Here is a 16292-nt window from a genome sequence, read left to right on the forward strand (position 1 = left end):
AGAGCCAGAGAGCAGAACTTTCTACAGCATCAATACCTCCCTCCCTTGCTCAGCCATCTCCATCTGTGGCCAGACGGTCAGCGTAGGAGAGCACACAATTCATCCAGGGACCCCCGTCCTGACCCAATTCCCAGCATGCACGTGGGCGTGTGTGTGCGCCACTCCCAGGGCATACGCACACCCCGCTCGGTACAGCTGCATCTCCCTCTGAGCTCTTTAGTCTGTGGAAATCCAGACCCACACCCCAGTTATTCATGTTACAAAAGAACACACGTTTGTCACTTTACAAAGAAATGTAGGGCTCTTTGGACTGGCCACCTCCCCAGGACATCTGATATCAGACTGGAATTACAAAAGCCCTGTTTCTGTGTCTCTTTCTGGAAACACACCTATGACATAAAAAGAGATGTGTCTGCATAAAGGAGAGAAAGACGGACACAGAGAACACAGGAATCTGGAGAGATCAGCCTTAAAGAGACAGTCTCCTTGGGGCCACCGAGCACTCACTTTGATCATTCTGTTTCTATGTCTGCTGGATTAGAGCAAAATAGTGTCAGGCTTCTGCTTTCATTTCTGATAGCTCCATGCCCGTCACAAATGCCCTTGTTAGGTGGTCTAAGAGGATTTTCCTGGTAAAGCAAGGTGCTCTTCAATGACTCCCTTGGCAAACATGTCCTCCTGGCCAGGCCTGAAATACTACTTCGAACCTTGCAGTAGCGTGGTGAAGATTCTAGATGCTGCTTGAAAAGGCACGACATCAGGGGCATGATCTCTGCCATGAATAACTTGGGTTATGAGTCCGAAAGCGTCTGGGTGATGGGGACCTAGCGCCTGCATGAGTGACAGCAGCCGCTGGGGAAGGGAAGGGCCGGGTACAGGTATATGCAGAGGAGATGCTCAGCCTGGCACGTCCTTGGCCATGTGTGCAAGCCTCTCCTGAACCTTCAAGACCTAATTGCTAGTCCTTGGGCACCTGGTGAGAGGCGTGGAGTAAGAAGCCAGGACCAGAAAACCTTCCAGGTCAGGGGTGAAGATGGCCCCTCTTGACACGAGGCTGCCTCTTGGAGGAGGAACCAAGGCCGGGGCCTCGGTGAGGGCACCGTCCTCGGAGTAGTAGGCTGCTCCCTCCCCCTCCAGCAGAGGCAAAGGGAATCCGTCCTCTTTGGAGCAAACCTCAGGCAAAAGGGCAAAATTCCAATCTAAAGTGAAAACCGCATACAATAGGCGGCTGTCCCACTTCACAGGTGAATGGAGGCAGAAGTCCCTGAACCATCAGACTGGGCGCGCTTCCCACTCACCGACATGCAGGGTGCGTGTTGGCTGCAACAGGAAGGAGGGAGCCCCCCAGAACCATTGCTGCTCCTTGACGCCAGGCCCCAAGGCGAAGTGTCTGTAGCTCTCGCAACTCTACAGAGTGCTTACCCCTATTTTATGGGGGAGCAAGCAGAGGCTGGAGAAGGTGGTGCCTCTGCCCAGGTCAACAGCTAGCACAGGACGGATCTGGGACTCAAATGGCGCCCTGCATGGCTCCAGAAGCCACTCTCTGGCCAACATATGCTGCTGGGATGAACAGACTTAGGTTGAGATTCGACTGACAAAGACATCGGTTAATACTGGGGCTTTTGGTCATATTCCTACTGCGCACGTGTTCTCTATCAGAAACAGAACTCCTCTCCAGCACTGAACTGGACACAGCCAGGGACACAGACGGTAACAAGGCCTAGCTCTTGCTCTCCAGACATTTACAGTTGATTAGGGGGAGGTCTCTTTTCAGAGCCATGGAGCTTGGAGGGCGTGTTGTCTTGCCCCAGTGAGAGTGAGGCAAATCCTTGGGGCTAACGGTTGAGACCAATGCCCAGGACCCACATTCCTCTCGTGGCAGGTGCTCTATGAAATGACGGTGTGGACGGGTGACGTGGTTGGTGGTGGCACCGACTCCAACATCTTTATGACCCTCTACGGCATCAACGGCAGCACAGAGGAAGTGCAGCTGGACAAAAAGAAGGCCAGGTATCTGGAAGTGGCCTGTGCCCCTTGCCCCTTTGCCCCTCCACACACCCGATCCTCCACCATCCAGCCCCATCCTGCCTTTAAATAGACTGCTCCCCTCACTCTCCCCTCAGCCCCTGGGGCCTCCATGTCTCTGTGTGATTTCTGCCTCCTGGAATGCTCTTCATCCACTCTCTCTGTCTCAAGACCCTTCTGTTTCAAGGGCTAGCTCAAATCCACCTCCTCCAGGAAGCCTTCCTGGATCACCTCAGCCCACAGCACTCCTTCCTTCCTACCTTCCGCCTTTCCTTCCTTCCTTCTGTCACTCAAAAATGTTTACTGTAAGGTCTGTGTTAGTTGATAGCGTTGTGTCATTGTGAATCTCCTGCTTTCATTCTTTGTATGGTAGTAATGTAACCTGTTCACATTAGGGGAAGCTGGGTGAAGGGAACACAGAAACCCTGTTCTATTTTGCAACTTGCCTACAAGTTCAAAATGATTACAAAAAGGCTAAAATAGTTTTTAAAATATTAAAAAACAATTGTACACCTCTGTCAGACACTGTCTCAGACACTGGAGAAACAGTACAACCGGGAAGAGGAGATGCTCAAGCTCACAAAGCTTAACACCTGAGGGAACCACAGCAACAGCATGGACCCTGATGTGGGCTTATTTTGTGCTGGACATTTTTCTAAGCCCTTTGAATGTATTGATACACCTAGTCCTCCCTACAACTCTATGAGGACCATTATTATCATCCCCATTCTATAGGTAAGAAAACTGAGGCACAGCAGGGTCAAGTCATGTTGCTCAAGGTCCCAGAGCCAGTAAGCTATGGCACTGAGCACTGCACCCAGGTGGCCCCAGTCTTAAGCATTAGGGTCTACTGCCTCTTAAGATAGTTATTAGTAATGGCAATAAAGGTGAACCTCCTGTAGTGCTTCCTGTCTGCACCTTCCATCAAATCCTCAGCTTGGTCCTGGGTTTTGTTTGGTTTTCTATGTTCAGCCATTGTCCCCCAAACCATCCCTGGCCCCTGATATCTTAAGCATCAGAGGGGAGAGACTCAGAGCCCAAGCCTAGGATTTCTACAACCCATCCACAGCCACTCACCTCTGAGCCCACACTGCTGCCTCCCCCGGCTGGAGGGCAGGATACAGAGAAGCCTCCTTTCCAAGTCCTCACAGCTCCTGGCTCTGGCCTTGCATGTAGCAGGCCTCAGTAAGTACTTCTGGATGGTGGCAGAGGTGAGGATGGTGAGGACGGTGCTGAGGATGGGGATGGCGATGCTGAAGCTCTTGGGAGCCGGGCAGAGGTCTCTTCCCAGGGACAGAGCAGTTCACGAGAGCGGGAACTCTGCTCGTCTTATGCGGCTCGCGCCTGGGGGGTCTGATGAGAACAGTTTTTGCCTGTCTTCTCTTAGCACTTCTACACTCTCATTATGCAACTCCTGTTCCCTCCTGGAATTCTCCCCTGACCAATTCTCCCCTGATGATGATTGTAACAATGGCTAACATTCAATGAGCACCTGCTCCCTGCCAGGCACCACTGTAAGTGCTTTTTAAATATATATTAACTCACAGCCAGTAAGGTGCCTGAGACACAGAAAGGTGAAGTAACTCCTCAAGGTCACTCAGGTAGTAAGCAGGGGAGCTGAGATTCGAACTCCTGAAATTGTGGAAATAGACGAAAGCCGAATGAGAACAGAGGCTATTTCTTTAGAGCTTGCTATAGCAAGGGTGTGAGCCACCATCACTTTGTTTGGCAGAGGCTAAGGCTGTCAGGAGTCTGGCAAAGCTTCAGAGCGTAGCATTACTGGGGGCATGGCGAAGCTGGAGGGGAGCTACCTAGAACTGGGCGTCTTATGCGATTGGATTGGGGAACGTATCTGGATTTCTCTGATTGTCTTGAGTCGGGAGAGGGGGCAAATCAGGGAAGCTGGCAGTCATTCCCCACATCCTGACCATCACGGGCCCACTGCTGGTGAGGCTGCAGTGTGGCTGCCTGGGATAGCTGCTGCTGCAGAGGTGGTGGGTCAGAGTTCTGTGATCATCTCTGGTCTAGCTAGTGTCTGTTTGTATCTTCAGTCTCTCACAATCTTTACCGCTATGCTTTGACCCTAATCTCCACCCAGACTCCAAATTCCTGGAATTTCTCGGATTAATTATCCCACGCCTACATTCCACCTTATTTTATAGACGTACGCAGACACAGTTGCTGGTGGGAAAGATAGATACCTCCTTTCTGGTAGTATCTAAATTCCAAAAATGTTGCTTGAAAGTCACACCGTATTGTAAATGCTTCGAGGCACCTTGCTAAAGAATTCTGGTTTTCCAAATTAAGATTTATTCTGTGAGGAGAGCCATCATTTCTTAATTATTCTGGAGGGCAAGCTCAGGGCTCTTACCCAAGACATATTTTGCTTCATTGCATTTGCAAGTGGCCCGAAGTTTGGCCTGTGTCTTGGCATCCTCATTATAGGTGTCAGCGTCTTGACTCAGGGACTTGGATAGCAAGACCCACTGGGCTTGTGTCATGCACACAGTTTACTGTTGTGCAAGGGAGCCTTTCCCAAGAAATGGCGTGTGACCAGAATGGAGGCAGAAACGTGCATGTGTCACACAGAAAGCATTGTGTGTAGGTTTGCCTGCTGCAGCGCCCCTGTTGTAAAATGCTATACCCAGAGGCCAAACTTGATAGCAATTCCCTCAACCCCACTCCCCAGCTAAAGTCCCCAACTTGTCATCTTGCCACTTTGGGGGAAACTGTTCTGGTAAATTCATTCACAGTGAGATGGTCGTGAATGGATGTGGCATTCAAAAAAATAATGCCCTCAAAAGGTAATGCTTAAACCCAAGGAATGACTGTCTAACAGTGGAATTTGAGGCAATTAGTTTCTAATGGATGTAGGGGCTATATAGATGTGGTTTTTCTCTAGAGGGAAGTAAGTGCCTGTAAGGAATCATTCCTAGGCCCAGTGGAGACCCCATGAACTGGGAAATTCTTTGGTCTGGAAGCAAACCAGATTCTCAGAGTTCTGTTGGGTTTGCCCTTCTGGATGGCCCCCCGGCTTCCACTAACCTTTAGTGCAGAGAAGATGAGAAGAGACTCAGCTCAAGAGAACGCAAACGGAGGGCAGAGCCCAGACGGCTTTCCAGATGCCATTTCAGGAGGCAGTTGGGAGCCACCAGTGACGGTGGCCTGGGCTTAGCTTGTCTGTAAGTTTTGAATCTTTCCTTCATATCTTTCTCACTTAGATCTCACACTGCCTGGTTAGTGATAAAGCTCTGAGAATGGAAAGGGCCCATCTTTGGGGACTTCATGGGCAGGGGAGTTGGTGGGGAGGCTCCTGGAGTTGGTCAGGCTTGGAGGGAGGTCTCAGGGCTGAGTGGGAATGGTGGTAGTCCGAGAGAAGAGGCAAGCGGGCTGAGTTCCAGGGACGGGTGCCTTTGAAAGGTCAGGCAGTTGGAAAGTCCTAGCACCCACTGCTGGGTGACCCCTCTTGACACATCATCTTCAGCTCAGAGGCTGCCCTTTAAAAGGACACTGGAAGATTCGAACCTGTGCTGGACCTGATCATGGCATTTGAGGATGGTAGAGACTTAGAATCTGTTTGAGATTTCTTTAACTTTGATCTACTCTCAAACCAGGGCAAGGATGCTCATGAGATATGGATGCAGACGGGTTGATGCAGCTCCCTGCTGGGCAGCAGGTTCAATGACCTTGTTGGTCCCTGAGGAGCCCGGTTCAGAGGAGCCAGGGCCTGTGGGCTCTGCCTTTTACCCCTCAGTCACATCAGCACCTGTGGACACCTACGCCACCACTGAGGCAGCCCTCCTGCTACTCACCAATGCCTGGAGTTCTCTCTGTGCTGGGTCTCTCATCTGCCCCCCCTACAGTCCCAAAGTGTACATTCTTGCCACTTGGGGCTGTAGTAGTTTCCCGAGGTTATGATAAAAACTTACTGCAAACCTAGTGGCTTAAAGCAATGCAAACTTATTCTCTAACATTGTGCTGATGAGCACTTCGGGCCTGGAGAAGAGAGGTCTGGTGGCTACTGCAAGGGCCTGGGGAGGGGAGACAGTAGAGGCACCGAGCTTGGCCAAACTGTTCACAATTAAACAATTGGCTCTTGGGGCAGAGCCGGGGCCGACTTATGAAGGGTTGGCCAATGCTGTCCTTAGAGGGACAGCGCTGCCCCCAGTTGCTGTGGGATGGAGCATGGGCTAGACGGCCACTGGTACTGGAAGGAGCTGGGTCTAACACGAAGCTACAGGTGAGCCTCTGATCCCAGCCAACTCCGGGAGCCCCAGCCCTACCTCTAAGATGCACAGAGGCAAAGTGCCTGAGCAGCTGCCCCAGGGAGGCTGGCTTTGAACCCCAGAACCTTCTTCCCTATCTTCCAGCCACCCCGTCCCCAGGCTCCCTACCCATAAATCTTCCCCAGCTTCTTAGCAATGTCTAAAACTTTTCCATTAAATACTGGCCCTTCCAGCCTAAGGCTTTGGGTTTGGTTAGCCTTAGGCTGTCCTCCGTCACAGAGACTGGTGAGTGAGTGAGCGCTAGGCCCTTTCCCAAGGACAGCCTTTGATGGGGTGGAGAAAAGAAGGAAGGGATAATAGGAAGGGAGTGAGGGGCAGCTAAAGCTGCTGAGCTCCTTCAGGTAGATGAGCAGGGCAAAGCCTGGGCCACTTCAGCAGCCCCGTCCTTCTGAGCCAGAGGCAGGGGGACCTGACTCAGAGGCTGACCACTTCTCCAGCGGCGGCCCCTCAATGTCGTGGTTCTCCCTCGTGTCAACTGGGGTGTCTTGAGGGGGTGTGGAGCAGCAGGGAAAATGTGGCTGCTGAGCTGTGGAGGAATGAAGGGCCAATGAGGGGGTTTCCTTTCGGATGCAGGCCTTTTACCCTGAGGAGAAGGGTCTATCCAGGTGTAATCGGGGTTTAGCCTTTAATGAAGGGTGAGGGGGCAACTGTAACCCAGTCTTCAGTTTTCTAAAAGAAAAGCTTATTTCTCTCTCCCTTTTTCCTTACACCTGCCCCACCATAAAATCTCCATAAAAGGGAGATATTTGGCTAAATTCAAAGGGCGAAAATTTTTTTAAAAATACAAAGCACGGATTTCTTTAGTTCCTTTGTTCTGCAAAATTATACACCTGGCAAGAGTAAGGAATCAATGAGTTGAAAGATTATTTGAGAGAATCTCCACTATGTGAGATGAGCTTGACAGGGGAATTTGTGAGCACCGCCTTTCAGTTCCCATGTGACCAGAAGGACAGACAGTTTAAACTAGAGCAGGAGGGATTTAGGGCAGACTTCTGGGAGAGTGTTTTTACTTCTAATAATCATAAAGTGCACATAAGCAAGTTATCAAAGGAATTAGGCCTCTGTTGCACTGCTGTCTTGAAGATGAGGGGTAGTTAGTTCTCAGTTTGCAGCATTTGCAGTCCCAGCTCCCACTGGCTGTGGCCTCTGTTTTTAAAAGTATGTTTTGTTCAAGGAAGCATAAAATTGCCATGCAGTGTCATATCTTCAGTGATACCTGCGTTACCACCAGGGGCTTATCAGCAGCAGCATCTGGAATCAGTGAGCAGTCAAGCAATGTCAGCACTGAAGGTCACATTTTGCATGCAGCACTGTGGGAAGAGCAATAAGAAATAAAGATAGAGTGTCTGTGAGATGATGTGGTCATTCGGTAGAAAAATAGTAATAGCAACAAAAGCAATTTTAACTGCCATTTTACAGTTATTAGTAGTATTACCCAACCTAGGGCCACTGCCTTCAGTTATGTATATTCTGTACAGAAAAATGTGAACAGCACAATCTAGAGTTGTGCAGTGCACAACTTGCCCCACCGTTCGTGGCAGCCATGTCACTCATAGAGTCTCATTTAAAGCTTTGCAGGTATGGAATTCTTTTCACATTTTAAGTTGATTTCACATCCATTTGGTCCTCATGACAGTTTTATGAGATTGCCGGGCCAGTGTCATTTTCCCTAGACTACAGATGAGGAAATCAAGTCCCAGAGAGGAGCTGGGACTGTTCCATGTGGTTAGCAGAATGAGATTAGAACCCAGATCTGGTACCTCTTGATTCAGGACCATGTCTGCCAGCAACTCACTTAACCCAGTCTTTTGGGAACACATCTGGGGTGCAAGAGACAGGCTAGTGGGGAGTCACGGGGAGCTGAGAGGCCTCTTCTTCTCTCCTTACCCTGAATCTGGTCTCTGGCATGGCCTCGCCCTCTCACCATGGCCAGCCTCCCTTCTTCACGCCCCTCCTCTCCACCCCCAGATTTGAGCGGGAGCAGAATGACACCTTCATCATGGAGATTCTGGACATCGCCCCGTTCACCAAGATGCGGGTCCGAATTGATGGCCTGGGCAGCCGGCCCGAGTGGTTCCTGGAGAGGGTAACATGGCTGGACCCTCACCCTCCCTTCCACCCACTGCCCACCCCCTTCTTCCTGCTCCTTTGGGCTGTCAGTGGGCCTTGTTGAAGTGCAAATGTCACCTTAAAGGGTTGTTATGCGAACCTGGCCCAGATAATCAATACGCCCTTTGGTGTGAATTAATCAGAGGACGTAGTTTTATTTATTTGAGTCCAGTCAAAACTGAATCAGCTGCCAGGGAATACAGCCTGCCCTGTCAGTGCAATGTGGACAGAGCCATGGTGTGGGCTTCCTGGAGGAAGCGAGTTGGGAGGGGTGAGAGGGCAGCAGCAGGAACTGGGGCGGCAAGGCTCCAATGGTGGGAACATTAGGCAGAGGGCAAGGAGGCTTCCGGTGCCCCTGTGATCACGGTTAGCCGGCTGCCTCTTCTTCCGTCTTGGGCCTCTGCTCCCCTCTGAGTCATCCTCTCATCCCTCATCCATCAAAGGCCATGTGTCCCAAATCCCCTCAGGCTCTGCTCCCCTGTCCAGCCTTTAGCAGATTTTTCTTGAGCCAACAATATGGTGCTCCCACCAAGGACAATCTGGCAAACTTGGGTACACAGTTCCAGGGGTCTATGGCTGACAGTGGTTTGGTTGGTCTGTTTTTCTGTCATTCATTCAGCAAACATTTCTCATGCACAGTGATGGGCACCTCTCGGAAATATATTTAGACGAATTGTCCATTTCCAACTCCCCAAGTGAGGGTAGACTTGGCAGGGGCTTCAGACCCTGTGCCAGGCCCGCGGGGCAGGGTCTTTTCCTGGAGAGGACCCTTTCCTCATGCCTCGAGTCTAAATCAGAAGAACTTGTCTCAGGCCTGGGATCATGGGTCCTGGGGGTCCAGATGAGGGGGTTGCATAGCGGGTGGGCAGCTGGCAGAGGTGAGGGAGGTTTTCCCACACTGGCCCCTCTCCCCCAGATCCTCCTGAAGAACATGAACACTGGAGACCTGACCATGTTCTACTACGGAGACTGGCTGTCCCAGCGGAAGGGCAAGAAAACCCTGGTGTGTGAGATGTGTGCCGTCATCGACGGGGAGGAGATGATGGAGTGGACTTCCTATACCGTCTCAGTGAAGACCAGTGACATCCTGGGTGAGTCAGTGGGTCCCTTCCTTCTCCTATAACCACCTGCCAATAACCCTGCCCCTTCTTAAATTCTGGCTCAGGTCCTGGGCTCTGGTCAAGACATTTTTCTCTGGATGGCCTACCAAAAGTTAGTTAGGCCAGTTCCTTTCCACAGTATGCCATCTTCTACCTGAACAAAGTATTCCTGCCAGTGACTGACTTGGCTCTGTCCTTCCTGCCTCAGGGAAGTGGGGGAGAACATCATCAGGCCGTATCGTCAGCACTTTTGAAAACGGTGCAGGAACTTGGCTCAGAGGCCCTCTGTCCTCCTGCTGCCTCCTGACACCCCTCACCCAGGGGCCATGCATCTTGGATGCCCTTGGGTTCCTTCCCACATCCCTGTGCCTGGCCACCATCTGCTGTGTGCCAGCTTTGGCCTGGGGTCTTAAGATGGGATAAGTCCCTGAGCCCGTGTGTGACTGACATTCGAGTGCAGCAATGACAGTGAGGCTGTGACAGAAGTTGGCACAGGTGCTGGGAACCCAGAGGAGGGCACCTTACCTAGCCTGAGATCAGGGGAAAGGGTCATGGAGAGCTTCCCAGAGGTGGTGCCAAAGTCTGGCCCAGAAAGACAAACAGAAACCGGTGAGGCAGAGGGGACACCAGAGGAGGGGCCTTCCAAGCAAAAGTATGAGCGTGCTCAAAGGCCTGCAGCTGAGAGGAAAGCAATGCCCCCTGCCTCCCCTCCCCTATACCAAGCCTGTTCCCCAGCAGCTGGTGCAAGGAATCTGGCAAACTCACTCACACTACTTACAAATGGCTAGTGAGAGAGCCCCTTGTTGGCCCTGGTAGCTTACATTTTCAACAGAGGAGCATTCAGCCAAAGAAATGAAGCATCTCCGGCATACGTGATGGGTCAGGACAGCTGGCAAAGTTTTTTTTGGCACCTCCCTTCTTCCTTTCCTCCTCAGAGTGAAGCCTTCACTCTCTTCGCTTAAAGTTCCAAGTGTTCACGGTTTTCGAGTCCCTCATCCCTACATGATGTGCTCTCAGAAAACAATAACTTCATTTTTAACCACAGGGTGTGTATCAGAAAATCTTCAAGGAGTGACCTCTTCCAGAAGCCTTTTCTTTTCAACTGGGGTCAATACCTCTATTTGTCTTAAGCAAATGATGTGAAGCTCTAGTGTAGAATGTCAACCAGAGGCAGATTTGGGAACAAGGAACTTTCACATTGTACAGGAGGGAGTTTATTTCTAAACTGTAAAGCCAGTCTACACGGCACATGTTTAAGTATGGGTGTATTTCCCCCAAACTAGGTGAGTTCTTGTACCAAACCATTCACACTTGCAAACCGGGATCCCAGTGAGCCCAGCAGCATTTACAAGCCACAGAGGTGAGACGAAGGATAGAGTTGTAGACCTGGGAGCCCTATGACACTGACCAGCCCTTTCCGACCTCACCCCTGGCCTCGATGACTCAACTTGCCCATGTGCCCCCCCTGGCTCCTCCCAGGATCCCGAGAGTGAGGCCAGAGCAAGAGAGCTATGATTCACAAAAGCCAGCACCCAGAGTCCTTGTCTTGTGCACCCCAGGAGCGGGCACTGATGCCAACGTGTTCATCATCATCTTTGGGGAGAATGGGGACAGTGGGACCCTGGCCCTGAAGCAGTCGGCCAACTGGAACAAGTTCGAGCGGAACAGCACCGACACATTCAACTTTTCCGACATGCTGAGCCTGGGCCACCTCTGCAAGCTGAGGGTCTGGCACGACAACAAAGGTAACTCAGGCTCAAGGTCAAGGTGGGAGGGAGGGCAGGCGTCAGCTCTCCACCTGAGCCCCACCCTGTCTCCCTGACTGCACGTGGACCCTTCTACCCCAGGGTGACAGGGAACCGAAAGCAGTTGATTGCCACCATTTTTTTTAAGTTTATTTATTCATTTATTTATTTTTGGCTGCACTGGGTCTTCGTTGCTGAGCCGGGCTTTCTCTAGTTGCGGCGAATGGGGGCTACTCTTCATTGTAGTGCGCAGGTTTCTCATTGCGGTGGCTTCTCTTGTTGCAGAGCACAGGCTCCAGGCACATGGGCTTCAGTAGTTGTGGCACATGGGCTCAGTAGTTGTGGCTTGCAGGCTCTAGAGCACCGGATCAGTAGTTGTGGCGCACAGGCTTAGTTGCTCTGCGGCATATGGGATCTTCCTGGACCAGGGCTTGAACCCGTGTCCCCTGCACTGGCAGGCTGATTCTTAACCACTGCGCCACCAGGGAGGCCCAAATGCCACCATTTTGACTGTTCCATCAGTTAGAACAGCCAACGTTTCTGGGCAAATTTTAGTTCCTCCTGCTCCCCCCTGTCCCCCAGGGTGATGAGTAGCCCTTAATTTTCTGTGATGTCGGGATATTAATTCTACTTAGTTCAGATATAAAAATTAAGAAAAAAAGGGCTACATCACCAAATTCACTTCCCATGGATTTTCTATAAAGGATTATATTTGTTTATTTATAATAGCAAGTCTAAAATTAGTGAAATTCACTTATAAATATGAATGATGGGATAGAATATAAACCAAGCAAGAAATTTATTTTTAACTTCAAAATACCTAAGGAATACTTTGTCATATCTGTAATTGTGCTGAAGTTCATGTTCAGTGTTTTTTCATTATCCTTTTGTTGTCTTCAGGCCACTCTGAACATTGTTTTCTGGCTTTGGGTCTTTATGTTATACATTATATAATTAGAAAAGAGTTGTTAAATACTAAATTTCACCTCCTTGAGACACATTACTTTCTTAATTTATGTGTTCTAACTCACCCTCTTGTCTTCCATTGAAACTGGCCTCAGCAAAGCTATTCACTCAAATCCTTCTCCAGTCTTTCCTGAGTTTCCCCCATGAGAGGCCCAGAGGTGTCCTGAGTGTTGTATTTGTCCTTACTTCTTCCACATCCTGACAGAGGACCAATATGTCTGTCATGGTATCTGATGAAGCCCAACTTGGCAGCTTTAACATGGGTTAAACAGTAAAATTTTTTCAATAACATGGGATAAGCTCTGATTAAGCACAGAGAAAGTACTCAGTCTTCAGAGCAATAATCTAATGAAGATTTGCACAGCTCTCAGTTTTCAAACCTCAGTGTACCCATTCAGTCATTCACTGAGCGAACATTTACAGCATTCACTATGGGCCTAGTGCTCTGTTAAATATGAATGATACAAACATTTGACCCTTAAACAATCTTGTGAATTCCTGCAACAAAAGCACTGAATCATCTCTCTTTTCTACAACCAAGGAATATTGAGGCCCTGTGAAGTTTGAACAACTTACTCAGAATCACACAGCAAGAAAGAGACACAGCCAAAACTCAAATCCAGGTCTTCTGATGCCTGTTCTGGGATACCAGCCCATCCTGCCAGTTCCATTCTGCACCCTCACCAGCCACTGTGCCAACAGGTCAAAAAAGAAGATGAGGAGACGAGGACAGCTTCTTCTACCTCTCTTCACTATGTCCCCCATACATGTTTATTGTCAGGGTATAGAGGGAGGATGACTTCTCCAGAAAAGTGAAAGGGGATGCTTATTCCTCTCCTGTTCATTCTGTGTCATTGTAAGTCTATGGAAAGAAACATACTTGCAAAATATTCTCAAAATATCCGTAACGAATCTCTACTCTTTCCCAATAAGGAAACAAAACAAAGATCCCTGAATTCTTTCTCAGTCTCTCATCATCCATTATGATTGTTTTAGAATTAGTAGAAGGTTGGCCAGTGGTCGAAAGTCTGGCTTAACAACAAGAGCCAAATTATTACGATCATCTCCTGCCCCAGACAGTTCATAAGATCAAGATGAGCCGCTGCCCATGACACTCCACAAATGGATCACTCAGTCAAGACAATCACTTCAGTGTTTGAGCAAGATGCCAGGGGCTCAGTAAAAGCACTGAGCTCCATTGTGTGTGTCACCACAAGCCTAATTAGAGTGCTTTGACAGACCAGATTGATGGGGGTGGGTGGGGATGGGGTTTGTCTACCCTAATATCCATGCAAACAGTTTCCTGTTGCAGTGTCCACGCCAGACGCAAACCATAGTTTAGGAAGTATATTCCTGGGAAGTGTGCCCCTGTCCTAATCAGAAAGAAGCACATTTTATCTCTGGACTGCCAACACACCCTGGCAAGGCATTACTCTTGAGAGTAGAGACCATGGCTCATTCATATTTATTTTCATAACTGCCTACAAAGGTGCCTGTGGCATAGTGGAGACTCACTAAATCTTAGCTTAGTTGAGACTCCACCACCTCCCCCACTCCCAGGAGAGAGCTGAGAAATATCAGGGCCTTTAATTCTGTTCTTCCACAGCCCCTACCTCAGAAGCAACAGAGAAACAAAGGGACTAAAGCCTTGAGGAGGAAGAAATATTATTCCCAGCCAGTCTGAACAATCCCCTTAGGGTTCGACCACATGACGGGATCAGAGGTCAAGGGGCTCCCTGATCACCTCCTGGTCAGGTCAGAGAACTGGACAGGGAAGAACTTCATGTAGACCGTGATGACCTCCATCCCTTTTCCAAGAAGAGAAGACAGTGTCAGGGCCATTTTTAATATGAAGGTTTCACTCACGGGGTTGTGAGGGTGGAGGGGATGACCAGAAAGACTGAGGATGCCCATGTTGAAGACCACAGTTCTGGGTAAACACGCTAGAGCCTTTGGAGCTGTGTAGCTGTCCAGGGTACTGACTTCTCTCTGGCGTCTCTCAATTCTGGACTCTGCCACATGTTTCTAGGGTTTCCACCTTTGAGGCTGACTATTTTCAGCCTGGACTGTTATAGACTTCCCTCAGCTTGCCAAAATGGTTCAATTTACCATACGTCTCATCCTCAATTCAGAGCAATAAAAGACAGATAATTGCTGATCCAAGATCAGAGTTCATCTCTGTTTCCTGCCTTCAAAGGCTGCTATCTTGAACTCCATCTAATCTAACTCCACCTGACTAAATACCTGAAACCCTACTGGTTCTTTGTTCCTTGGATGACTTCTCCTGTTGCTACCACACCTTCAAAGTCTGCCTTCTCCTTCCATCCTAATCTGTTTCTCATCACAGACTTTCCAGAGTCCTCTTAGGCATTCCTGCTCCATGTGGTATCCCTCCTTCCAAACTATCTAGGAAAGCAAAGGCTCACATATTTGAGGAGAATGTTCCAGAAAGTCAAGCAGTACCATTCCAGGAGTCAGGGATAATGTTTGCCTGTAGTGATGTCTATGTTTCCCCCTTTCTTGTTTTTCTCTTCCTACCTGACATGTCCTCTTCCCAGACAACATGAGCCTTTCAGTTCCTCTACTACTGTACTCCTAATGATTCCTAACAGTCCTAACAAGTTTTTATATTGATTTCAGTCAATAAATCAAATATAACCAATTCTCATTATCCACAGTAGTTTTGCACTCTAAAGTTGCTGCAAACACTGAACCACTGCTCCTAGGGAAAATACAAGATTAGGTTCCTGCAGGCCTCTGGTCATCAACCAGTCAATACATAACTTTGTTTTATGTGTGTTCCTGTTTAAAGACACCTCATCTAATATATATTCTTGATTTATTAACAGTGAACTCATGGTCATCAATACTATAACTCATGCCTAAAGGAACATTATGTGACAAATCTATTTTCTCTGTAAGGCACATCACAGCCTTGTTGCACTTAGAAACACTAGACAGCTCTCTAGCACTATGCTTGGGGGGCATTTAAAGCAGCAAAATTACCAACAAAAAGCATAAAAATGTAAAAAGAAAAAACCACAGCACTAAATAGACCACACAAAGGACACTTATTCATAGTGTGGGAGCTGAAACAAGGAGGCAGAGCACCATCTTGTTTAACCTCAGCTGGCAACATGTGCATCAGACAGCTCAAATTTTTTGCCACTCTGCACATGTCCATGAATAACTGTGAAAGCACTGTGAGTATTGATTTTAGGGTTACAAATAAATTTTAGCAAGTAGGTTAATTTGTAAATATGGATAATACACAAATAATAAGGTTCAACTGGATCTATCTTTGAAAAGGTGATATTTAAGCTAAGACCTGAAGTATTGATAGGAATAGACATTTGGTGAGGTGTGGTGTTTACCAAAAATGAAGCATATTTGAGTCAGAGTGAATAGAAAACATAAAAGCCCTGAAATATAAAAAATATTGATATGTTCCAGAAATGAAAGAAGAGTTCAGAATGACTACAAATTAGGGAATGGGGTTGGGAGCTAGCAAGTACACTGGAATCAGGCTGTGCAAGGTATTATAAGCCATGTCAAGGATTGGGTCTTTATCCTAATTGTCCTGAGAAGCCATCAGGGGATCTCAGAACAGTAGTCACATGGGGAAGATTATCATCTTATCTGTGGGGGATGGGTTAAATGGAAAAGAAAACAAAGTTCAAAAGACCGGCTAAGAGATGATGGGAGATAATGATGCTTTGCACAATGATGGTAGCAGTGGGGAATGGAGAAAATGTAGAAAGATTTGAGAAATGTTTAAGGCCGAAAGCTTATTAAAGGTTTGGCTAAGAAGGAAACTTGAGCAAGAATGATGAGGATGCTTGAGGAGTTTCTTCATCTTCATATGTTTAATTTAAAGGTCTGGAAGACATCTAAGAGGTGATAGCTAGTAACAGTAGGGTCTGGAGCTCAGGAAGAAAACTAGTTGGGAGATATTGATCTGAGATATTGATCTAAGAGTTGTTAGTGCAGAGACATTACTGAAGCCATGAGAGTGATAAAAGCATTTGTGGAGGAAGTGCAGCTTGAGAAAAACAAAAGTG

General features: G+C 48.4%; 1 protein-coding gene across 1 annotated transcript in view; it reads left to right on the top strand.

The window, feature by feature from the left end:
* The window catches only part of LOXHD1 (lipoxygenase homology PLAT domains 1), a 226254-nt gene that overhangs the window by 184817 nt on the left and 25145 nt on the right, over positions 1–16292 (top strand). The window contains exons 34-37 of the mRNA XM_082416684.1: positions 1883–2010; positions 8280–8397; positions 9337–9511; positions 11080–11265. Coding sequence (XP_082272810.1) covers positions 1883–2010; positions 8280–8397; positions 9337–9511; positions 11080–11265 — 607 coding nt within the window. The remainder of the gene's footprint in view (positions 1–1882; positions 2011–8279; positions 8398–9336; positions 9512–11079; positions 11266–16292) is intronic.

Source organism: Balaenoptera physalus (genome assembly GCF_965194825.1).
Source record: "Balaenoptera physalus genome assembly, chromosome: 12".
Taxonomy (NCBI): domain Eukaryota; kingdom Metazoa; phylum Chordata; class Mammalia; order Artiodactyla; family Balaenopteridae; genus Balaenoptera; species Balaenoptera physalus.